The sequence below is a fragment of the Panthera pardus genome, unplaced genomic scaffold, assembly GCF_024362965.1.
Source record: "Panthera pardus isolate Hobbes unplaced genomic scaffold, ASM2436296v1 HiC_scaffold_8, whole genome shotgun sequence".
Lineage (NCBI taxonomy): Eukaryota > Metazoa > Chordata > Mammalia > Carnivora > Felidae > Panthera > Panthera pardus.
Genome location: NW_026527013.1, coordinates 17,860,915 through 17,884,661, shown reverse-complemented (window position 1 = coordinate 17,884,661; position 23,747 = coordinate 17,860,915). Strand labels below are relative to the sequence as shown.

Below are 23,747 nucleotides of genomic sequence, written 5' to 3'. Positions count from 1 at the left end.
AGATCAGATTTGAATGGTAGAAGGGTCACCCCAGTGGGTGTAGAGAATGGTTTTGTTGTTGGGGTGAGGTAAAGGGGACAAGCTGGAGAAGCGAGACCAGCTAAAGGTGCTTACGGTGGCCTGGTTAGGTGATGACATCTGGAACTTGGCTGGCAGCAGTGCAAGAGAGAGAAGTGGATGGATTTGCAGGATGTTTATTCAGTTATTCACATATTTATGCGGGCCTACCCTGTGGTAGGAACTGGGACAGGTGCTGGGGACGGACATGTGGTGAAGTGATAGAAGCGATAACTGATGGGGCGCCTGGGTGGCTCAGTCAGTTGAGTGTCTGACCTCGGCTCAGGTCATGATCTCACAGTTCATGAGTTCGAGCTCCGCAACAGGCTCTCTGCTGTCAGCACAGAGCTCGCTTTGATCCTCTGTCCCCCTCTGTCTCTGGTCCTTCCACGCTCACTCTCTTTCTCTCAAAAATAAACATTCTTAACGACAACAAAAAGTGATAACTGAGTGGTGAGGTGAGAAGAAGACAGGCGTCCAGGACAATTCCAGGTTCCCGGCCACTGGGAAGGGTTCTGGGTCACACGAGGACAGGAGCTGTGCCTACTTTGTTCACTACAGGGTAGGTGCTCAAAAAATATGTACTGAGTGAAAGGAGAAAATTTGGGGGAGAATTAGTGGGTGATCTCTTTAAAAGAGTAAGCACTTTTTGTAACCTATCTGGGAGCTCCCTTAACCATTTTGTAGGCTTCCATCACTGGTGGCTGCCGGGAGTCCTGGGAGGCCTACAGCCATCGCTGTCTTTGTCCCCCTGATGCAGCTTTGTGCCAGTGTCTGCCCTCCAGGGACACGGATGTGGCTCCAACATTGGGTTTTGCAGAGAAGCCCTGGGCCACCCCAGTTTTTTTCCATTGTAGTTAATCTGATTATTTTCCTAGATGCTGGTGGATTCTCTTCTTTTTCTTTCAAATTTTGAGACTGTTCCAATATCTGTGTGATCTATTCATCATCTTTCTATGTTTATCTTTGTTCTTTTTGTGGGTTCTGGTAAACAGCCCTGGGCTAGTCTTCTATTTCAACATTGGGATTTTTTTCTTAGTTCAATCCACAATTCACGGCCTTATTTTTCCTTTTTAACAAATACCAGCTTTATAGGGGTGCCTGGGTGAGTTCGAGCCCCACATTGGGCTCCAAGCTGACAGCACAAAGCCTGCTTGGGGTTCTCTCACTCCCTCTCTCTGCTGCTCCCGTGCTCATGTTCTCTCTCTCTCTCAAATAAATAAAACTAAAAATAAAATAAAAAAAAAAATACCAGCTTTATAGAGAATTAATTCACATACCATACCGTTCATCTACCTAAAGTAGTTCAGTGATTTTTAGTGTATTCACCCAGTTGTGCAACCATCACCAATTGCAATCAATTTCAACATTCATTACTCCAAAAAGTAACCCTGACCCCCGTCCCTCCATTTTCTTCCAACCCCTCCCTTCAGACCTAGGCTACCACTCATCTATTTTGTGTCTCTGTGGACTGGCCTAGTGGGGATATTTCATGTAAATATGTGGCCTCTCTCTCTCATAAATAAACATTAAAAAAATTAAAAATTAAAAATAAGTAAAATGTTTTACTCATTTTTTGAGAGACAGAGACAGAGACAGAGGGTGAAGGTGAGCGGCGGAGGGGCAGAGAGAGAGAGGGAGACACAGAATCCAAAGCAGGCTCCAGGCTCTGCACTGGGGGCGGCACGGGACGGGGGGTTTGAACTCGCTAACCAGGAGATCACGACCTGAGCCGTAGTCAGATGCTTAACTGACTGAGCCACCCAAGCGCCCCCAGAATTGCTCTTAATGCCCGTATTTTTACCAAGAGTCTCATGGTTGCCAACAGTCCTTGGCATTCCTTAACTTCCAGCTGAGTCATCCCAATCTCTGTCCTCACATGGCCTTCTTGCCTGTGTGTGTGTCTCTGTGTCTTCACATGGTCTTCTTGAAAGGACATTAGTAAGTGCATTGAGACCCACCCTGGTGACCTCATCTACTTGGTTACATCTGCACAAGCCCTATTTCTAAGTAAGATCACACTGTCTGGCACCACGAGTTAGGCCTTCAGCATATCTTTCAGTGGGGACACATTAGACTCAACAACAAAGCCGGTTTGTCTTTCTAGGAATTTTCTTATTTCACGCAAGTTATCTAATTTGTTGGCACAGAGTTGTTGGTTAATAGTCCTTCAGAGCTTTTTTTTCTTTCTGCAAGCTTGATAGTAATGTTCTTCTTTCATTCCCAATTGTAGTAATTTGATCTTTTTCTCTTGTCATTCTAGCTAAAGGCTTGTGAATTCTTTTGATCTTTTCAAAGAACCAATTTCTTTCTTTCTTTCTTTTTTTTTAATTTTTTAATGTTTATTTATTTCTGAGACAGAGAGAGACAGAGTGTGAGTGGGGGAGGGGCAGAGAGAGAGGGAGACACAGAATCCGAAGCAGGCTCCAGGCTCTGAGCTGTCAGCACAGACCCCGACGCGGGGCCCGAACTCACAAACTGTGAGATCATGACCTGAGCCGAAGTCGGATGCTCAACCGACTGAGCCACCCAGGCGCCCCATCAAAGAACCAATTTCTAATTTCATTGCTTTTCTCCATCTTCTGTTTTCTAGTTGATTAATTTCTGCTCTGGTCTTTTTAAAAAAAATGTTTATTTATTTTGAGAGAGAGAGCGAGAGTAGGGAAGAGGCAGGGAGAGAGAGAGAGAGAGAGAGAGAGAGAGAGAGAGAGAGAGAACCCCAAGCAGACTCCAAGCTGCCAGTGTGGAGCCCAGTGTGGGGCTTGAACTCAAACCATGAGATCATGACCTGAGCTGAATGGACGTTTAGCCAGCTGAGCCACCGGGCGCCCTGCTGTGATCTTTGTTACTTCCTTCCTTCTGCTTGCTTTGGGTTTACTTTGCTCTTCCTTTTTCCAGTATCTTTAGATGGGAGATCAGATTATTGATTTGAGATCTTTCTTCTTTTAAAAAAAAAAAAAAAAAAAGCTTATTTATTTTGAGAGAGAGCAGGGGAGGGGCAGAGAGAGAGGGGGTGAGAGAAAATCCCAAGCAGGCTCAGTACTGTCAGCATGGAGCCCAACATGGGGCTCAATCCCACAAACAATGAGATCATGACCTGAGCTGAAATCAAGAGATTGATGTTCAATCGACTGAGCCACCCAGGTACCTCAAGATCTTCTTCTTTTTTGATACAGACATTTATTTTTATTTTTAAATGTTTACTTATTATTTGGGGAGAGAGACAAAGAGCGCACGCATGCAAAAGGGGAGGAGGCAGAGAAGGAGAGAGAATCCCAAGCAGGCTCCATGCTCAGTGCAGAGCCCCATGTAGGGCTTGATCCCATGACTGCAAGATCACGACCTGAGCTAATATCAAGAGTTGGATGCTCAATCTACTGAGCCACCCAGGCACCCCTTGATATAGACGTTTACAACTGTAAATTTTCCTCTTGGTCTGTACTTTTTTATTTTTTTATATTATTTTATTTTATTTTTTTAATTTTTTTTTAACGTTTTTTCATTTTTGAGACAGAGAGAGACAGAGCATGAATGGGGGAAGGTCAGAGAGAGAGAGGGAGACACAGAATCTGAAACAGGCTCCAGGCTCTGAGCTGTCAGCACAGAGCCCGACGCGGGGCTCAAACTCACGGACCGCGAGATCATGACCTGAGCCGAAGTCGGACGCCCAACCTACTGAGTCACCCAGGCGCCCCAGTCTGTACTTTTTTAATAGACAACTTAGAACAAAGGCAGAGATCAGCAGCTCTCTTTTTTTTTTTTTAATGTTTATTTATTTTTGAGAGAGAGAAAGAGCACAAGTGAGGGGAGGGGCAGAGAGCGAAGGAGACACAGAATCTGAAGCAGGCTCCAGGCCCCAAGTGGTCAGCACAGAGCCCAACTCGAGTCTCGAACCCATGAACTATGAGATCATGACCTGAGCTGAAGTTGAACACTCAATTGACTAAGCCACTCAGGCGCCCCTCAGTAGCTTTTTATTAGGGCATTTTATTACTTCCTCTCTCAGTACCCTTAAATCACTTTGGTGTTCTCAACCAGTGTTCTTCTTTGATAGATTTTTAAAAAATAGCATTTGTAGGGGTGCCTGGGTGGCTCAGTCAGTTAAACGTCTGACTTCAGCTCAGGTCATGATCTCACGGTTAGCCCCACGTCAGGCTCTGTGCTGACAGCTAGGGGCCTGGAGCCTGCTTCAGATTCTGTTTCCTTCACTCTCTGCCCCTCCCCCACTCACACTCTGTCTCTCTCTCTCTCAAAAATAAACATTAAAAGAAAAATAGCATTTGTATAAGGTAATCTATGCTACGTGTGAGTGTGTGTGTATCCTGAAGGGACACAAGTGAAATCTTGCTTTATAGCTTGTACAACAATCCATACTTAGAGTATTTCTATAGCACAGAAAACAAAAGACACAAGAAAAGACACATAGTTAACATTCTGTGTTATTTATTTATTTATTTATTTATTTATTTATTTATTTGATTTTAATGTTTATTTTTTTATTTTAATTTATTTTAATGTTTATTTATTTTTGAGAGAGACAGAGACAGAGACAGAACATGAGTTGGGGAGGGACAGAGAGAGACAGAGACACAGAATCTGAAGCAGGCTCCAGGCTCTGAGCTGTCAGCACAGAGCCCGATGCGGGGCTCGAACTCACTAGCCATGAGATCATGACCTGAGCCGAAGTCTGATGCTCAGCTGACTGAGCCACCTAAGCATCCCTCTGTATTTATTTTTATGGCATAAACTGGATGGATGGAAAAGACTGTTCTGGTAGCTCTTTACAAACCAGAAGCTGCCCCCTTTGCTCAGTGGTCCCACGGACCTAGTCTTCCCAGATGCATTCTAAGTTCCGGGCTGGGAGGGCCACCATGACCCAGGAAATACCCTGTAAACCTGATCCCCTCTGCCTGCCCTCCCCCCGACACAGGGCTGATCCCCAGGCCTGGCATGGGAGGTGTGATGACCGCGGTGTCTCCCTAGGGCGTCTGTGAGGAAATGACTTACGAGGAAATTCAGGATCATTATCCACTGGAGTTTGCCCTGCGGGACCAGGACAAGTACCGGTACCGGTACCCCAAGGGGGAGGTAGGTGGGATTTGGGGGCTTAGCCACCCGCCGTCTGCCCCAGGACCACTGGGGGGTGCTCTGTGGAGGCTGTGTGGGCGGTAGGTGGGGTCTGACCTCAGAGCTTGGCCAGGCTGGGTGTGCGTGTCATCTCCATCACCTCCCAGCCATGGGGTCCAGGCCACCCAGTCCCTGCCCGCCTTGGACAGTGCTGCACGGACTCCCACCTCTGAGACTCTGGATCCCTGCTTCCCAGTGTTCCCTACCTTTGCCTTTTTCCCTTCCCCGGGATATCACAGGGATTGTGTCCTCCCTGTGACTCCAGACACAGGCCCCCGAATGCAGACATAGGGAGACCTTCCCCAGTTGAGTCGTGACCACTACAAGCCATGTGCTCTTGTCTCCTTCCCTCAGGCTGGCTCCTGCTTCAGCCCAGGCCCCAGGTCAGAAATAGGTGGCCTTTGACTCCAGTATCTCCTACTTCCAGGAGGTGGCCTAGGGCGGTAGCCAAATAAAGATACCATTACAGACACACAAGTGTATGCACACATACACGTACACATGCGGAAGTCCCCATCCCCACCCCAGAGTCCAGACTCTGGGCCCCTTTGCTGTACTGTCTTCGGGAAAAGCACAGCTCTGGGTAGCATTACTTTTTTCCTGTTGTACTATGAGGCAGGGCTCAGATTTAAAACTAACCCAGATAACAATAAAAAGGAGTAAAGCAGCTGGCTGTTCAGACTTGAGAATACAGGAAAATAGCAGTTACCAAAAGGACTGATCTAGGATTCCTCCAGAACTACAAGGCATTGCTCTCAGTCAGAGCGTGGAGGCACATTCAGCTCCCAGCTTGAGACATTTGTTTTGCTGGTTGTGTGCAAAGAGGACTCGGTCTCCTGGTGGAAATCTCTAAACCTCATGGCTGAGGGATTGGTCTAAGGTGTCCCTTGTCAGCTACCTCCCAGCACCCAGGGGAGGCACAGGGCAGGGAGACTGCCAGGATCATTGTTCCTGGGCCCTTAGGCATGCGGACAGGTCTTGCTCCAGGAAGTTTTGGCAGCCTTTATTGCCCCTGCCCCCACAGCTCTTTCTGGGCACTCCATCTACTGTGGGCTGGAAGGGCACAGTGCCTCCTACCAGTCCTCAGTTGCCAGCATGTGAGTTCCAGCAGTGGAGGGTTCAGCCAAGGGCCCTGTAGGTGAGCACAGAGGTGGCCCCTTAGGATGGCAGCCTGAGGCCCAGCCCTGCCCTCTAGTCCTCCGGGGACCTGGCCTGGGGTGGAGGACGCAATCCCTTTCCCAGGCTGCCCATCTTTCTCCCCTCCCAGCTCCCCTCTCAAACTGGACATCTCACTGTCCTAGAGGGTCCCCAGGGGCCAGGCTGGAGGATACCAGTCTGCAACCTCCCAGAATGGTGAGCATCCTAGGACCGAGGAGGTAGCTGGTACCCAGGATGTCTCCATCACTTACCCCTGGAGCAGGGCCTGAGGGACCCTTCCCACTTGCACTTGCAGTCTTATGAAGACCTGGTCCAGCGGCTCGAGCCTGTCATCATGGAGCTGGAGAGGCAAGAGAATGTGCTGGTCATCTGCCACCAGGCTGTGATGCGCTGCCTCCTGGCCTACTTCCTGGATAAGGCCGCAGGTGCGGGCCGGGCCCCCAGGGAGGTGGGATGTGTGTATGTGAGAGAGACAGTGGGACTGTCGTGTGGGCGTCCCTGGCGTGCCAGCCCTCCCCATCTGTGTCCACAGAACAGCTGCCCTACCTCAAGTGTCCACTGCACACCGTCCTGAAGCTGACCCCTGTGGCTTACGGTAAGGAAGCTTCTTGCACACTGACCTGGTTGCCAGATGCTGGCTTTCCACAGGGTTCCACGATTTTGCTGCAGATCCCTTGAAATTCCTTTAGGGACTCATTCTTCCTCTGCCCACTCCACTACCTTTCCCAACTTACCTTTTTTTTTTTTTTTTTTAAGGAAGCTCTCTACCCAGTGTGGGGCTTGAACTCACAACCCCAAGATTAAGAGTCACATGCTCTACCAACTGAGCCAGTCAGGGAGGCACCCCTCCCAATTTATAATTTTTAGTTGTTGTTTTTTTGTTTTCTGTTTTTTGTTTGTTTGTTTTTAACTTCTGTGGCCACTGGTGCCTTTCCAGTGATCCTCAACCATCACCCACCCACATGAGGGGCTTTTCTACTGGTTTTTCTGAAACCCCCGTAAAGCCCCAAAGCCTCCAGGACCTGGGCCTTAAAATATTCTGGGTGCAGGGCCTGAGCTCCTGGGTCTCAGCTCCTCACTTTCAACACAGGCCATGAGGCACCCCTCAGGTGGTCGTGTCCTCCGGAGAATGACCGTAAAGCCTAGTGGCAGCTGATGTCATTCCCGTGTGTGCTCATCCCCTCGTCCCCCATTGCATTGAACACCTGGCCTGTCGGGCTTGTGTTCGTAGTGTGCTTGGGCTGTAAGTGGTTTGGCGGCTCTGAAGACTCACAGAATGACTCCATGCCGAGCTCAGGCCCGCCACTCCTTAGACTGCCCTCCGCCCCGCCAGTGGGCAGCTTGGGTCCTAGGTGTAGCCCTGCCTGGGTGTTTGGGCTCCTCACCAAGGCTGCGCTGTGGCACGTGATAAATGTGGGCCTGACTGGGTACCTCATCCTTCCTCACATGCTCTGCAGAGCTGCCTAAGGGTGAGAGGACCAGGACGAGGCAGAGGATGGCTGTCTAGTCTATCATACCCCAGGCCTCGACCTGAGAGACGTTTCTACCCTCTGTGGCTCCAGCGGCCTTCCAGGAGGGGAAATGCATTTCCATCTTCCCTTTGGCAGGTTGTAAAGTGGAGTCGATATTCCTGAACGTGATGGCTGTGAATACGCACCGGGACAGGCCTCAGGTAGCAACGGGGTCATTGCTGTGGGGGCGAGCATATTCCTGGGGGTATCCAGGCACAGCATCTTCAAGGCCCAGAGCCAACTGGGGTGCCTGCCAGAGTGAGCTGGAGTTCTCTGCCAAAGCTGCTGTCTTATCACCAGGGCGAGGTCATGGCTCTGGGCTAGGCCTTCCCGAGGATGCTGGCCTGGGGGTGGAGAAATCCCTGGAGCTGGGTCCCCAGGCTAGGCAGTGCCTGCGTCTGGGTGTGGTGGCTTCTTCCCAGCAGCCCTACCATAGCGGTCTGAGCCAGGGGGTGGGGGATCCCAGCTGGGAAAGAAGCAAGAGGCCCTACTAGGGGGCATGTGGGGATCCTTCCATAGTCCCCTATAAGCTCAGGCCTCACAAGCATCTTTTCCAACTTGAGCACACCTTTAACAATTAAAGTGGTATTGTGCTTTGTTGTAGAAAGGGCCGTGCAGGTACTGAGAGGGTGTTGGCACTAGACAGAGACTGTCATGCAGAAGAGCAGTTCACTATCCTGTGTTCCCCCAGTGCCTTGTTTAAGATAGAAGCTCCTCAAAGTTTTGCCCAGAACCACTTTCTATGTCCACGTGAGGTCTCTCTTTCACTGAGGCCAAGGGCCGGAGTCACCCTTCTGGACCTCATGCACAAGGTCTACTGCAGCAAGAAGGCCCCTGGGGCCTCTGTTGTGCCTGCTGCCACCTACAGTGGAGCATGGGGGGCTCTGGGTCCCTATCAAAGGTGCAAGCCTTGGGCTGCTCACCTGCCACCCCTCGACCTTGAACCCCACTGGCAGAGATATGTGCATGTTCTTAAGACTGCTGCCCATCACCGAGACCATCTACCATGTAGGCCACTTCTCTATTTGTCCTGAGAGTCTGCCCCAGGCCTAGCCTGGCACCCACAGGTCACAGGAGAAGGCATGTCCTAACAGGCACCCTTTGTGCAGAACAAAGCCCAGAAGGCACTGGGCCCCAGTACTGACTGACAGGGTGATGGTAAGAGAAGCCCCTGGAGCCAGCAGTCATTGGGGGCTGATGCCTGCATCAACGGGACAGGAGCCGGCATGACCATGGGGTAGGTGGCAGCCACCTTGCCCACCTCTGCATGGTGGCTTCTGAGAGGCAAACTTCTGCTGGCCATAGGTTCCTGGCTGGTTTCCTTTCAGGTGGCGGGATCCCCGGGTCCTAGCCCATTCTTGGGAATGTGATGGGAAAGGGGGACCTCGGGAAGCCTGCCCCACCCACCATGAGAATTGCACCTGCCCCTCCAATTCCAGTGGCTGGTTCAGGGCACGCACAGGTGTGCCCGTGGGGGCAGTGTCTTCCTCCCTGCAGATCCGGGCACATCACATCACATGGGGCTGTGGCCCAACGTGACCTGCTTCAGCAGGTGATGGTTGTGAGGGCCCCCAATCAAGAAGATGGGCCACCAGGATTTGGGGGTCCCATAGGACCATCTCAGGGAGCTGAGGAAGGTGTCAGGCTCTCAATCCCTTAGGCCACAGCCCAGCAAGCTGTGGAAGGAAGTGGACTTTGTGGTTTGACAGGGCCCATCTGTAGCCGAGGGCTTCAGGAGGTCCAGAGTGCCCCACCCCAGGTCTGAGAGGACAAAGCACGCCACAGACTACGAGATTTCCACAAGCTGCTGGGGCTACATCTGACACCTGTCCACCGACACTTCGAGCCAGGAGGAGGTCGCCCCCAGGAGCCGGTTCCCTTCCCTGCCCCCCACTGGCGAGGATGCAAGCCAGCTGTTTCCTCCTGGTTGACTCAGGCCTGGGGCAGGAGGTGGAGATAGCCTTACTTTGGGTGATGCCCGGCCTGTGTGCAAGGAGCAAGCAGGAACTGGGGGCATCTTCCACCCCTGCCTTTGAACACTTGTGTTCGTCCGCCCACCATATGTTGAGAGGCTCTTGGGCCCTTGCTCTTAGGGAAATTTGGGAAACGGAGTCCTGCAGCCAGGGCTCCTGGGGAGTGAGTATGTGAACCCAGAGGTGCACAGTGATGAGGAAAGTAGGCAGCAGGACAGTGGATGTCTGTCTATTCTCACCACAGCGTGAATCTTCTGTGTTGTTTGTTTTGCAGAATGTAGATATCTCGAGGCCTCCAGAGGAAGCCCTCGTCACGGTCCCTGCTCACCAGTGACCATGTCTCATCCACTGCGACCCCCAGGCAGGTACTGATCTCTGCAGATGAGATCATTACAGGCCCCTGCTCCATGTGACAGTTTCTATGCTGGATCATCCTCAACGCCACACCTGGTTGGTGGCACCCAGAGCCCCCGCACAGCCCACCTGCTTCCTTGTTAATGGCGACAGGGTTATACGTGGTGCCTGACCTGCTGCTAAGAATCATTTGGCCAGACTGCGTCTGCCCTGGGCTGGTGAGACGTTTCCTAGCAACCCGGTCCTTCTGTTGCAGCTGTGAGGTGTCCTCTCACCGGTCGGTTGGCTTTGTGAAGTGTGAGACCCTAAACATGTGAACAGAAAGCACTTGCTGTGACGATCCCACCAGGCCGAGCTGTCTGAGGTGGACCGGGGACCCCTGCAGGGGCTCCGCCGTCTCCTCTGTGGCCACTTCCTGAGCCTGAGGCAAGGTCTTCATGGCAGCCTGAGCTCCACTGCCTTGGGTGAGAAAGAGCCCTTCCCATCCTGCCCTGCCAGGACCCGTAGAGCCACCAAGGCAGGTACCTCCACTGGCTAGGCCACTCGTATGAGCAGTGTGCTCACTTCACCACGACATGATGTACAGAACACACAGGGAACACAGCCTTTGTGGTCACCGCTTCTCAACTGCGCACACACTGGAACATTGGCGAGAGCTGATGGCCAAGGCCACCCCTGCCCACCTGCTGCACAGGGAAAGCACGTAAAGACAGGGTGGTTGTGTGAGTTCTTCCCAGTGTACACCCAGGTGCTTGAGGGAGGGGCTGCCGTCCCCCTCCCCTCCTGGCCCTGCCTGCTAGGCTACCTCTTGCCTGTTGCCGCCTGTGTCCACACAGGAGTGTACCCCGGTGGCCGAGACGTGCATTTGCTGTGAACGATTCAGAGAAAAATAAGCCTGTCCTGGCATTCATTGACCTCTGCCCGTGGGACTGAGCCGGAGAAAGGGCGGGCTCCTGAGGTACCCGTCCAGGGGAGGATTTTCTCAGCCATATCGTAGCTTTTGATTCACGTGTATGGGAGCCTGGCAGAAAACGATCTCAGAAGGCTACCATCTGTCACGCCCCTGAGTTCTTTTGAGTCCAGAGAGGCAGGCTGGGCAGTGGGTTTGGGCTCCATTTTATAGCTGAGCAGGAGACCTGCCCAGCAAGTCGCAAGCCTGGGTGAGGAGGTGTCTGGACCTGTAGTCGGACGCCCCACCGTCCACAGGACCCAGGATCCCAAGCCCACCTTGTACCCGGAACCTTCCTTGGCAGAACAACCCACCTTTCCCAGCCTTCCGGGGCTTTGCAGCCTGCAGGTGCCACCTGTCCCTGAGGGAAGTTCATGTCCCTGCCCCAGCTGGCAGTCTGTCAGCCTTGGGTGCTGCAGTGGCTGTGGACAGACACGGTGGAGGGCTGGGGCAGGATCTTCTGGACTTACCTCCTGCCAGAGCCCCAAGCCCTAGACTCAGGACCAGGGGACCATGCCACTGCCTTTGGGACATGAGGACCACAGCCTTTGTTTCTGTGTCCCCAGAGTCTTGGGTGACTCGGTCACTTGGACACACTCACTTTTTGGCCATAGTGGTACTCTTTTGTTGGTGGCACCTACGTCTGGATGTCCCCACTTCGCCAGGACCTCGAACTGGCTGAGGCATGACCAGCGAGGCCTTTTCTCTGTGCCCAGAGGGCAGTCAGGAGCTGACAAGGCCTGGGATAAGGCAGAAGGAAGCCTGGGGGCATGGTGTGGGTTGGGGCCTTTCCTCTCTGCCTGTGCCCTGGAGTGGTCTCTGCATGGTCAGCAACCCACTGGGTTGACCACTGGTTCTGTCCATGATGGTGGATGTGCTTGTGTTGAAGACACTTTCCCGTTCTTTTCAGAATGGAGGTTGTTGGATCTCAGCCACACATTACACTGTGTCTAGCATTCTTTGCAATAAATACTTTTTCTTAAAAAATTGGGCACCTGGCTGGCTCAGTTGGTACAGTGTGCAGCTGTATCTCGGGGCCGTGAGTTCGAGCCCCATGTTGGGCCTAGAGCTTACTTAAAAAAAAAATAAAATATATAAGAATCTAAGGTTGTATCTTGTGACCATCTCTCCATTTGTGAGGTATTTCCGGCTGGCTCTGCACACTCCCATGTTGTAGTCTCTCGTAGGTCTGTGTTGGGGTCCTTGGTCCAGCTCCCACCTCCATGCCTACCCCTCTCTGGAGAGGAAACTGTCTTGCCCTGGAGTGTGCCCTGGGCCTGGTGCACATGGGCAGGGACAGGGCCGAGTTTTCTCTGGGCCAACCTAGGGTTCTGGGTGCTCATCCCTGAGCAGGAAGCAGATGTGTGAGGGGGCATTTGGAGCAGAGCACCAATGAGGGGAAATTATTGATCTCAAATGTCGGCATCCCTGGAGAGGGGAACCAGGGGCTGGATGGAGGATGGACGGAAGGTCTGCACGAGGCTGTGGGTGGGGGCGTGTTGGCTAGTTCTGTTGTGTTTTCTTTGTCACCTACCTCTGGATTGGGGAAGATGAGATGAGGGGCAGGGTTTTCCCTTTCTTGTGCCCCAGAAAATCACTGGACTTTCCATACCTCTCGCCCTGGGGCTGGGCTGTTGGGAGGGCAGGGCTGCTCTTCAGTGGACATGATGGGGCTGGACATGGCTGGGTGCCCATCTGCACCTCTCTCGGTGTGTCAGGTTGGAGGTGGCTGTGGCTGGGCTGTTTCTGAGTGGTTTGGTGTTGCCAGTGGCTATGGCTGTGCCTTACCCAGCTGTGTCATGATGGATGACAAAACCCCCTGGGCATCATCCCCGAGTTCAGAGGGATTCCAGCTGCAACGGTCCTCCTGGCAGGTGAAATTAGGAGACAGCTTGATGGTCCTCACCCTGTCTCTGGGCACTGAGTTCCTGGGTGGACACCTGACCTGAGAGGCCTCAGCACTTTTGGAAGAAGGTGTTAAAGATTTTTAGCAACAAAGCAACAGCAGAAGGAATGAGATTTAACACTATGAGAATTTTTCTTCGGGTCCAATGTTCTACCACAACCTAGAAAGAGCAATTATATATTGTCATGTTGAAAAATTTTGTAGCAGTTTGGATTGCTAGAAAACAATGACCATGATTGGATGTTAAGATCAAGCGTATTTGGATAGAAAGAAATGTTGCAAAGATACAGGTTTTGGCAATATTTGAATTATATTTATAATATAATAATATACTATATATTAATAAATTAAAATACAATTATCAGCAAAGGGGAGTGTTGGCATGTATGGCTTAAACCAATCATGTGTGGGGCTGGGCGCATTGTTGTTTGAGCAGAACCTTTTTTCTTTAAGTAATTTATTCATTTATTTATTTATTTATTTATTTATTTTGAGAGGGAGACAGAGAGCGTGAGTGGAGGAGGGGCAGAGAGAGAGAGAGGGAGAGAAAGAGAATCCCAAGCAGGCTCTGTGCTGTCAGTGCAAAGCTCATGTAGGTCCTGATCTCACAAATTGTGAGATCATGACCTAAACTGAAATCAAGAGTTAGCTGCTTAACTGACTGAGCCATCCGGCACCACTGAACAAAACTATTAAAAGTGAAAGATGGGGAGCATATTGCTCTTGACCTTGGGGTCATGAGTTCAAGCTCCACATGGAGCATAGAGATTACTTTAAAAAAAAGAAAATGGGGGCACCTACGTGGCTCAGTGGGTTAAACATCGACTCTTGATTTCAGCACAGGTCATGATCTCACAGTTTGTGAGACCAAGCCCCAAGTCGGGCTCTTCGCCGACAGCGCAGAACCTGCTTGGGATTCTCTATCTCCCTTTCTCTGCCCCTCCCCTTCTCTCTCTCACTCTCAAAAGTAAAAGAAAAGGAAAAAAAGAAAGAGAAAAGAAAAGAAAAGAAACATGGCTTTGGGGTAGATTAGAACTAATGTCAGCCACACCCTAGTTAATGGCCACAAGTCCCTTTGGGAAGGACTGTGAAGAAAGTGCCAGCATGAACCAGTAACATTTGCACAGGGCCCTCCTTCCTTAAAGGGCACCCACCCTACTTCCTTCAGGGACCCCTGAGTTTATGAACTGATTTTACCTAGAACGTTGGAGAAAAAAAATCCTCTCTGTTGCAGGCAGGTCTCTGTTGGTCTGACCTCTGGTCCTTCTATTACACACATCAAGGAGGACTCTATGGGCCTCCCTGTCGGTTTTGGTCCTAGGGGCCTGGTGATCCTGGCAAAGATCCTTTCAGGCCAGGCCATTCAGATGACCACTAAGTCTCCTGCATGTCATGGTCTCTGTACCTCTCTCTCCTCTGGCAGCTCAAGGCTGCTACTTGCCTCTCAGTGCCCAGGGTCCTGGTATCTGCATTGAAATCAAGGAGTCATCTCAATTACGGTGTCTCCAGTCAGAATCCCTGACCCATGGAGGACAGTGACTACGGTGCTTGTTAAGTAAAGGTTGAATTGTGTCCCCCCACAAAACAATTCATACACTGAAGACCTAAGCCTTGTACTTCACAATGTGACCTTATATAGAAATAGCATCACTTTTCAAAGATGATGTCCTTGGCAGTGAACTTCTAAATGATGGTAAAGGGAGTATCTCTGAGTGAGTTGTCTGATGAACTCAGCCCAACATTGGATTTCAGTGAATGAATGAATCTTCCTAAGGTTTTGGATTCTTTCTTCTACATTATACCAGGGGGCTTTGGACATCTCTGTTGCATTTAGGGAGACTCTGCTGTCTTCCAGCCAGCCAGATAGACACACAGAACAAGCCTTAGTGGCTTAAGCCAGCACACTGAATCCAAAATTTCTGTCCAGTGCACCTGTATCAATAAATTCAGCCCAATCTAAACTTAGGTTCTTATCTCCTGGGTCTAGGACCTCAATCTTTCCTCGCACATATTCTCCACATTGTCACGAAGGTAAGTTAACAAAAGTCTTACAGTTCCTTTGATATATAAGCCTTCCCCTCTGCATTTTACTTTGTAATAAGATCTCCAGACATGCTGGAATCCATCTTTTTTTTTTTTAATGTTTTATTATTTTTTCCTTAGTATTTTATCATTCAGTAATCTCTGTACCCAATTTGGAGTTCGAACACACGGCCCTGAGATCAAGAGTCACATGCTCCACCGACTGAGCCCACCCGGCACCCCACTGGAATGCATCTTTAGTTTAAGGCACTGGGGTTATTGAGGAGTTTGGGAAGAGGGGAAGGAGAAGAGTTGGCTTCCCCTTGCAAACAATAATGTTTCCTCTGAGTTCATTCATAGATCTTCATCCTGTGTAATTTGTTAACAGGTGAAGTGCCTACTGTGGGCTAAGCTGTGGAGACAGAGCAGTAAGCCCGACAGGCAAACTCCTGCTGTCACAGAACTGCCGTGGGAGACACAGTACAGAAATACATAAGGATGTAATTCCTCCCAGGGCGCTGGGACAGAGGAGAGGGTGTGGGAGGGCGTGTAAGTAGGCCTCACTGAGAAGGTGGCCAAAAGGCCTGGATGAAGCCATGGAGTGGATGGCTGCAGAAGCCAGAGTGAAGAAGAGGAAGGCCAGGTCAGAGGTCATGGGGTACAGGTGATATGGGGCCTTGGAAATAGGAGGCCCATGAAGGCCTTTGGGCCAAGTGACTTGATCCGATGAACTTTTTTTTTTTTAATGTTTATTTATTTTTGAGAGAAAGAGAGAGACAGAGCATGAGCAAGGGAGGGGCAGAGAGAGAGGGAGACAGAATCCGAAGCAGGCTCCAGGCTCTGAGCTGTCAGCACAGAGCCCGACGCGGGGCTCGAACTCACAGACCGCGAGATCATGACCTGAGCCGAAGTCGGATGCTTAACCGACTGAGGCCACCCAGGCACCCCATCAATGAACATTTTTAAAGGGTCCCTCTGGCTGCTGCCGCCTCTAGAATAGACTTCAGTGGGGCAGAGTGGAGGTCAAGAGACCTGTCTGGAGCCACTGTGACAATCCGGGTGAGAGACCTTGATGCTGGCATTGGGGCTGCTGAGAAGTAGTCAGATTCTGCCTAAATTGTGAAGGTAGAGCCAAGATTGGCTGCTGATGTGGATGAAGGCCTATGAGAAAGACGTGGTGCCCAGGGGTGGGGTCACCACTGTGGACATACGAAAGTCTGCATGGGGCAGTTCGGCTGAAGGCGCATTCAGATTAAATGCCAGCTGGATATCTAAGTGGAGGTGTGACAGGAGTTGGATCTTGAAGTCTGGAGTTGAGGCCTGGGCTGGAGATAAGAAATGACATCATCAGTGTGTAGACGGTGCTTAGAGCCGTGACACTGGATGAGCTCTCAAGGGGAATATAAATAGAGAAGAAATGGCACCTGAGGACCAAGCCCTAGGGACCCCACATTACGAGCGTGACATGAAGAGCCAGCAGACGGTGTGAGAAGGAGCAGTGTGGGGAGCGTGGGGGAGCTGGGAGTGCCCCGCTGTGTCAGGTGATGCTCGTGGGTCAAGGAAGGTAAGGCCAGTGGATGTGGGCCTGCGAAGTATTTCCCAGTGTCGCTGCACACTCTCGGTGCTCTGTCCTGAGCAGTGCCTGACTTTCACATTAAAGATTTAGGGAGGCTGTGAATTCCCTCAGCATTTCATCTGGAAGCCGTAGAATCTGCCTATGGGTTTGATAATGGGCTGTCTCAGCCCCATGGCGGCAAGAGATAGGAGACTCCTTTGCAAAGCAGAGAAAGTTTAAAAAAAAAACTTTAATGTAAATGTTTATTTATTTTTGAGAGAGAGAGAGAGAGAGTGCGCGTGAGCCTGAGCAGGGGTGGGGCAGAGAGAGAGGGAGACAGAGGATTTGAAGCGGGCTCTGTGTTGACAGCAGAGAACCTGACACAGGGCTCGAACTCATGAACCATGAGATCATGACTTGAACGCTTAACCGACTGAGCACCCCCCAGGCGCCCGGAGAAAGTTTTCCATTTGTGCTTGGACACACAGCAGCTGGGAATCTGACCCTGTTGTTCTCTTTAAGCTGCTTGGATGCTGTTAAAAGCAACCACCTGGCAGCAGTCAGTGCATTTCTCAGGCCCTTCATGTTTTAAGGTGAAGCCCTTGGCCTTCCAAAGCCCGAGTATCAATGGATTCCTCACCTGAGGGGCTACCTGTGGTGTCTTGTTTTCTGATGCCACTTGGGACACTAAATTTTGTGGGGTTTTTCACACCAATAACTAATTCTCTGATTCTCCCACACCAACTAGGTGTCCAACAATTCAATCCAATTTGGACACCAACTCTTGAATTAGTGCAGACCCCACAGGTTAAGGGCTCAGTCCCACAAGACTGACCCTACTTCAGGTGCTGGTCCCAAGTCCCAAGAGGGCCACCCATAACTTCTGATCAACTGGCTATAAATCAGGTCTAAGCCCCCTCCTCAAATTCAATAACTCGCTGGAATGACTCCTAGAACTCAGGGAAACACTTTATTTGCATTTAAAAAGGATGCAATTCAGGAACCACCAAATGGAACAGATGTATGGAATGAGGTACTGGGGAGAGGGAGAGGGTGGTGTGGAGTTTCCAGGATAACCAGGGCTATTGCCTTCCTAGCACATCAGTGCGTTCACTAATCTGGGAACTCCCAGAACTCCACTATGTAGGGGGTTTTACGGAGGTTTCATTACAGAAGCACCATTAATTAAATCACCGGCCTTTGCAAGTTTAAGGACAAGTGTAGAAGTGGGGTACTGGGAGACCTTGCCTTCAAAAACCCTAGAAACCAAGTTACATAGATCATAAAATACTTGGATTAGAATTTTTAAAATAATGTTTTGACTTTAAAACTTTATTTAAAAAAAAAATTTATGTTTGTTTGTTTATTTATTTAGAGAGCAAGCCGGGGAGGGGCAGAGAGAGAGAGAGAGAGAGAGAGAGAAATCCCGAGAGCTGGCTCTGCACTGTCAGCACAGAGCCCGACACAGGGCTTGAACTCACAAACTGCGAGATCATGACCTGAGCTGAAACCAAGAGTCAAGAGCCAAATGAAGAGACGCTTAACCAACCGAGCCACCCAGGCGCCCCTAAAACTTTATATTTGAAAGGAAAGAAAATTTGATATTGCTGGTGTTGATTATAAAAAAAAAAAAAACATTGGCCTCTGGTTGATAGAAGTGAATCTCCACCCCCCACCTCCCCGGCTTGGGCTGAAAGTTCCTACCCTCTATTCATGGCTTGGTCTTTATGGTGACCTGCCCCCATCCAGAACCTTTCTAAAGGGTTTGGCTTTCCCTGGCCGGGAGTCTTATTAGCATACGAAAGACAGCAAATCCAAGTGTTTTTAGGAACTCCGGTGCCAGGAAGCAGGGACTAAGAACACGTATTTTTTATTATACCACACCCCCAGCGGTGGCTTCAGGCTGCCAGGTTCGCTAGAGCCTTTCCCTTCATCCTAGCTGGATTTCCACCGCCTTCAGCTCCTACCAGACAAATGTCCAGTCCGGACCCACCTCTATTTCCCCGCAGCACCTTCTGCCATTCCTGGTGACAACATCTCTATCACTTGCAGGAAACGGTCTCTGCCCGACCTAATCAGAAACAGAATTTGTGAAAAGGAACTTGTGTAGCTTCCAGAGCCACCGAGGGGGCCGGAGGACAAGACTCAGAGCCGGACAGCTCGTTTCCAGCCCAAACCTCCGTCCTGCTCTGGCCTGCTGAGCAAGCCACCACCACCGCCACCGCAGGATCCTCACCATAGCCCAGACACTGCAGGATCCTCATATAGCCCAGACACTTCGAGCCCTGAGCCTCGAAGGAGGCTCTCTGTTGTCCAGACGTGGCAGCCAGCCCCCCAGCGAACTCCTGGGAGGGTTCTGATTGGCTGGGCCTGGACAAAGGCCCTTGCCCTGGGGCGAAGGACAGCGAGCCAGTGAGTCTCTGGCATTTCTGCCTTCTCAAGTGGAAGAAAGGGGCCCAGGTGCTGGGTGAAGAGGAATGGCAGGGGCCTCTACTTCAGCATTGCTAATTAACAAAAATTCGACTGAGTAAATTTTAAAGATCTAATTGGCTTTCTTAAGTGATTCCTGAAGTGGGCAGCATCTCATCTTACCCGTGGAGGGGAGCTCTGAGGAGTGGGACAAGACGGAAGGTTTCTATAGAAGGAGGGTGGGAGCAGGAAGGTTATTAGCAAAAGAAAAGGATGTTCCAGACCTGGCCTCTTTCTGGGGGGGCGAAGCAAGGTGTCTTATCATGCAGACGACCCCATCTTTCTTTGAGGGGTGGGAGAGGAGCAAGAGGCCGACTCAGTGGCGCTGATTGAAAAATTCCTGACTGACCGGTTAAGACTACATTTCTGGGAGAGGTTGAAACTGCAATTTGATCGGGTATCAAGGCCTGGTTTGGGAACTTGGTCTGAGGGACGTCATTTGGGGCCCGTGATTTTTGTTTTGTTTTGTTCTAATTTTTTAATGTTTATTTTTGTGTGAGAGAGAGAGAGAGAGCAGAGGAGGGGCAAAAGAGAGAGGGAGACAGAATCGGAAGCAGACTCCAAGCTCTGAGCTGTCAGCAGAGCCTGACTCAGGGCTCGAACTCACAAACCGAACCGAACCGTGAGGTCAAGACCTAAGCCAAAGTCGGACGCTTAACCGACTGAGCCACCCAGGCGAGCCTGCACCACCCCCCCACCCCGCCCCGTCTTTTTTTTTTTTTTTTTTTTTTTTCACAGCACTCACCTCTCCTGGCCCAGAGTCTCAGGCCTGGGCTGACAGGTTGCGCCCACCCCCTGTCAGGGACTGGGCTTTCTGGGCATCACTGGGTGCTCCCCATGCAGAATTGCCACTACACGTTGGCCACACACTGGGGGCTGGGCATTTGAGGTCAGCGCTCAATACAGGGGCCATTTACAGAGCTATAGACAGGTTCAAGTGGCCACTTAGGTCGGGGCAGCACCAGGGGCTAACATCAGGAGACCTTTCAGTCCACAGGCCTACAGGGGCAAAGTGGGGAAGGGTTACCGGTACCTGGTGTGGGACCATCCCTTAGCCACGTATTGGTCCCCAAACCTCCAGTTTCAGTTCCTGTAATCTGTCCACCAGAGGGATCTCTGAAGTCACTCACTCCTGTGGCCACCTAGATAAGTCTCCGTTTCTGAGCACTATGGCCCTGAAAGAGGGGGACTCAGGGGAAAGAGGCCAGTGGGCTGAAGGGGAGCTTGTCTTTCCTTTTTCAATTATCTGGCACCTACTATGTGCATGCATGGCCCTTGTGCTGGATACAGAAGACAGACACTAGCCCAGCCTCATAGAGCCCCAGAGTAGCAGAAGACACCCACATGACCCAGGGGGTTGTTTGTGTTGGGCGGGGGGAGTCACAGAGGGGAGCCCTAACTCAGACTTGACATCTTGGGAGGCTTCCTGGAGGAGGTGGTATTTCAACTGGAATATAAAGGTTGAGGGAGGGGTGGGAAATGTGTGTGGTGTCTGCAGAGCCAGGAAGCACGAAGAGCCCCATTTGTTGCTGGGACTGAACTTGGAACTTTTTTTTTTTTTAATGTAAACTCTACACCCAAGGTGGGGCTTGAACTCATGACCCTGAGATCAAGAGTGTCATTGGAGGACCCTCAATCTTTTTTTCTTTTTAGTTTTTAAATTTTTAAATTTACATCCAAGTTAGTTAGCATATAGTGCAATAATGATTTCAGGAGTAGATTCCAGTGTTTCATCCCCTATGTATAACACCCAGTGCTCATCCCAACAAGTGTCTTCCTTAATGCCTCTTGCCCATTTAGCCCATCCCCCCACCCACAATGCCTCCAGCAACCCTTAGTTTGTTCTCTATATTTAAGAGTCTCTTATGTTTTGTCCCTCTCCCTGTTTTGATATAATTTTTGCTTCCCTTCCCTTATGATAATCTGTTTTGTATCTTAAATTCCACCCACATATGAATGAAGTCCTATGATATTTGTCTTTCTCTGACTAATTTTGCTTAGCATAATACCCTCCAGTTCCATCCACATTGTTGCAAATGGCAAGATTTCATTCTTTTTGATTGCCGAGTAATACTCCATTGTATATATATACCACATCTTCTTTATCCATTCATCCATCGATGGACATCTGGGCTCTTTCCATACTTTGGCTGTTGTTGATAGTGCTGCTATAAACATAGGGGTGCATGTGTCCCTTCGAAACAGCATACCTCTATCCCTTGGGTAAATACCTAGTAGTGCAATTGCTGGGTCGTTAGGGTGGTTCTATTTTTAGTTTTTTGAGGAACCTCCCTCCTGTTTTCCAGAGTGGCTGCACCAGTTTGCATTCCCACCAACAATGCAAAAGAGATTCTCTCTCTCCACATCCTCGCCAACATCTGTTGTTGACTGAGTTGTTAATGTTAGCCATTCTGACAGGTGTGAGGCGGTATCTTATTGTGGTTTTGATTTGTATTTCCCTGATGATGAGTGATGTAGAGCATTTTTTCATGTGTCAGCCATCTGGATGTCTTCTTTGGAGAAGTGTCTATTCATGTCTTCTGCCCATTTCTTCACTGGATTATTTGTTTTTTGGGTGTGGAGTTTGATAAGTCCTTTATGGATTTCGGATACTAACCCTTTATCTGATATGCCATTTGCAAATATCTTCTCCCATTCCATTGGTTGCCTTTTAGTTTTGCTGATGGAGGACACTCAATCTTGTTGAGACCCTCATGTTTGGCACAGGGAGTTTGATTTCTGCTTTGGAGAGGCTGATTTCCCTGGGCAGCTGTGGAAGTTACCATTTCCCAGCTTCACAGGCTTGGTGTCCTCTGCCCCCACCATGGGCATATGCCTGTCAGATGCATGGCTGTGGTTTCCCAGCCACTGGGTGTTCCTGGCCTCCAGCCCCTCCTATCCATGCACAGCTCTGGGTGGGTCATGGAGCCGCCACCATCCTCCACCATGAAGGTTTCACACGTTTGTCTGTGACGTGTGGGAGGATGAGCAAGCACGGGGATCCCAATCCTGAAAATGTCAGGGAGGATGAGGCCAGGGGAAAGGCACCTAGAAGAAATGGGGGGAGGTGTCAGAGCAGGAAAGCCAAAGACAAGTGATAGGAGGTAAGAAAGGACAACTCTTGGGAGTTTGCTGGGGATAAGGACTGGGTTTGAAGAGAGACAAGTCTGTGGGAGGCAGAGGCTGGACACCCAGGGAGTGGAATGGGGTGGGGGGTCAGAGGACAGCTGGACAGTGACGTGGAAGTGAGCATGTGGTGTCTGTTGTGCATGGGGAAGGGGGACCTGGGCTGTGTCCAGCTTCAGGCCGTGCTGCTGAGGGGGCAGAGGCAGCGCGGCAGGACGGGGAGGGCTCCTCATTCTAACCAGGGATAGTCAGCTTCTGCCCCGTGTGCTGAGCCCGGACCCCTTCCTGGCCAGGTGGTGGCCAAGCCCTCTCCTCCCTCCTCTCACATGCTGGCCTGGGGAACTGCACTGAGGACACCCCAGGTTGCCCTCTCAGGTCTCAGTCTGTCCTCAGGTGAGAAACACATGATGTGGTGCACAGGATGTATGCCCTGGCTCCAGGGCCCCGTTAGCGTGACCTTTCATGTTTTCTGCCTTGAGTATAATGTACTAGATGTGCCCGGTGCAGGTGGGAGGCAGGTCAGAAACCCTGGGTAAAAAAATGCTCACTATAGATTGAACACTTGTGTCCTCGTAAAATTCATATGTTGAAATTCTAACCTCAAGGTGATGGTATTTGGAGGTGGGGCCTTTGGGAGGTGATGAGATCTTGAGGGTGGAGCCCTCATGAATGGGGGTTAGTGCCCTTATAAAAGAGGCCCCAGAGAGGTCCCTGGGCCCTTCTGCCAAGTGAAAACAAAGGGAAAGGACAATCATCTGTGAACCAGGAAACTCTCATCAGCCATAGAATCTGGCGGCAGCCTGATCTTGGACTTCCCAGTGGGCAGAACTGTTGTTTACAAGCCCCCAAATCTATGATGTTTTGTTATAGCAGCTGGAACAGACTTCTCGATTTCCCTGGCTCTGCCCAGACCCCTGCTCCACAGTGGGTGGCAGAGCCACCGTTAGCCATTGCCCCATCTCAAGGTGTCTTGTGTGAGCATATGGTCTGGAGCAGACGCGGATGAGGCCCAGCCAGACTCCCCCTGAGCCAGGAGGTGGCCTGGTGTGCCTGGGAGCTTCCAGTTCCCATCCTCAGACCAGGCCATCTGAAGCAGGCTTGCCCTGAGCTGGGAGGGGTGTGTGGGGGGGGGGCGGGTAGGATGCCTGAAGGGATAGAGGTATCAACCCATTGGGTGAGGTGATGGGCTAGGCTTGCAGAAGGGACTGGCATTTATTGAGTGCCTACTGTGTGCCCAGGTCTGCTCTGGGCACTGTCCCCACCACCTCACCTGGTCCTCCGATGCAGAATGAGGGCCCAGGGCCACGGGGAGGGGAGGGGCTGTGTCCAGCCTCCCAAGTGTTAGGATGCAGATTCCAGTGGAGACCCCCTTGGGGTCAAGGGCTAGGAACTGGGGCTCGGGGTGGAGGGGGAGCGGGGCAGGGAGCGGAAAGTATCCCGTGCACAGAAGTCAACGTCGGTGGTCGCCAGGTGCCTGTCAGCGTCCTAAACGGCCCCGGGCCATAGTTTTTGCTTGGCCCCCGGACGTGGGCCTGGCCGG

General features: G+C 50.9%; 1 protein-coding gene and 1 long non-coding RNA gene across 11 annotated transcripts in view; one reads left to right on the top strand and one right to left on the bottom strand.

Annotated features, from left to right (window-relative positions):
* PFKFB4 (6-phosphofructo-2-kinase/fructose-2,6-biphosphatase 4) overlaps positions 1 to 11,117 on the top strand; it is a 33,490-nt gene extending 22,373 nt beyond the window's left edge. For 7 of the 10 annotated variants that reach the window (XM_019416716.2, XM_019416723.2, XM_019416718.2 and 4 more), the window contains 5 exons: positions 5,041 to 5,145; positions 6,638 to 6,767; positions 6,875 to 6,937; positions 7,950 to 8,014; positions 10,101 to 11,117. In XM_019416716.2, the coding sequence (XP_019272261.1) occupies positions 5,041 to 5,145; positions 6,638 to 6,767; positions 6,875 to 6,937; positions 7,950 to 8,014; positions 10,101 to 10,160 (423 nt within the window). In that variant the 3' untranslated portion in view covers positions 10,161 to 11,117. The remainder of the gene's footprint in view (positions 1 to 5,040; positions 5,146 to 6,637; positions 6,768 to 6,874; positions 6,938 to 7,949; positions 8,015 to 10,100) is intronic. The other 3 variants (XM_019416715.2, XM_019416714.2, XM_019416719.2) reach the window with 3 other exon arrangements.
* A 7,349-nt stretch (positions 11,118 to 18,466) lies between these two features.
* LOC109247996 (uncharacterized) lies at positions 18,467 to 18,950 on the bottom strand. Its single transcript, XR_002071898.2, has 2 exons — positions 18,849 to 18,950; positions 18,467 to 18,683 (listed from the first exon to the last, which is right to left on the bottom strand). It is a non-coding gene; the product is annotated as an uncharacterized LOC109247996 (long non-coding RNA).
* Positions 18,951 to 23,747: the final 4,797 nt, after the last annotated feature.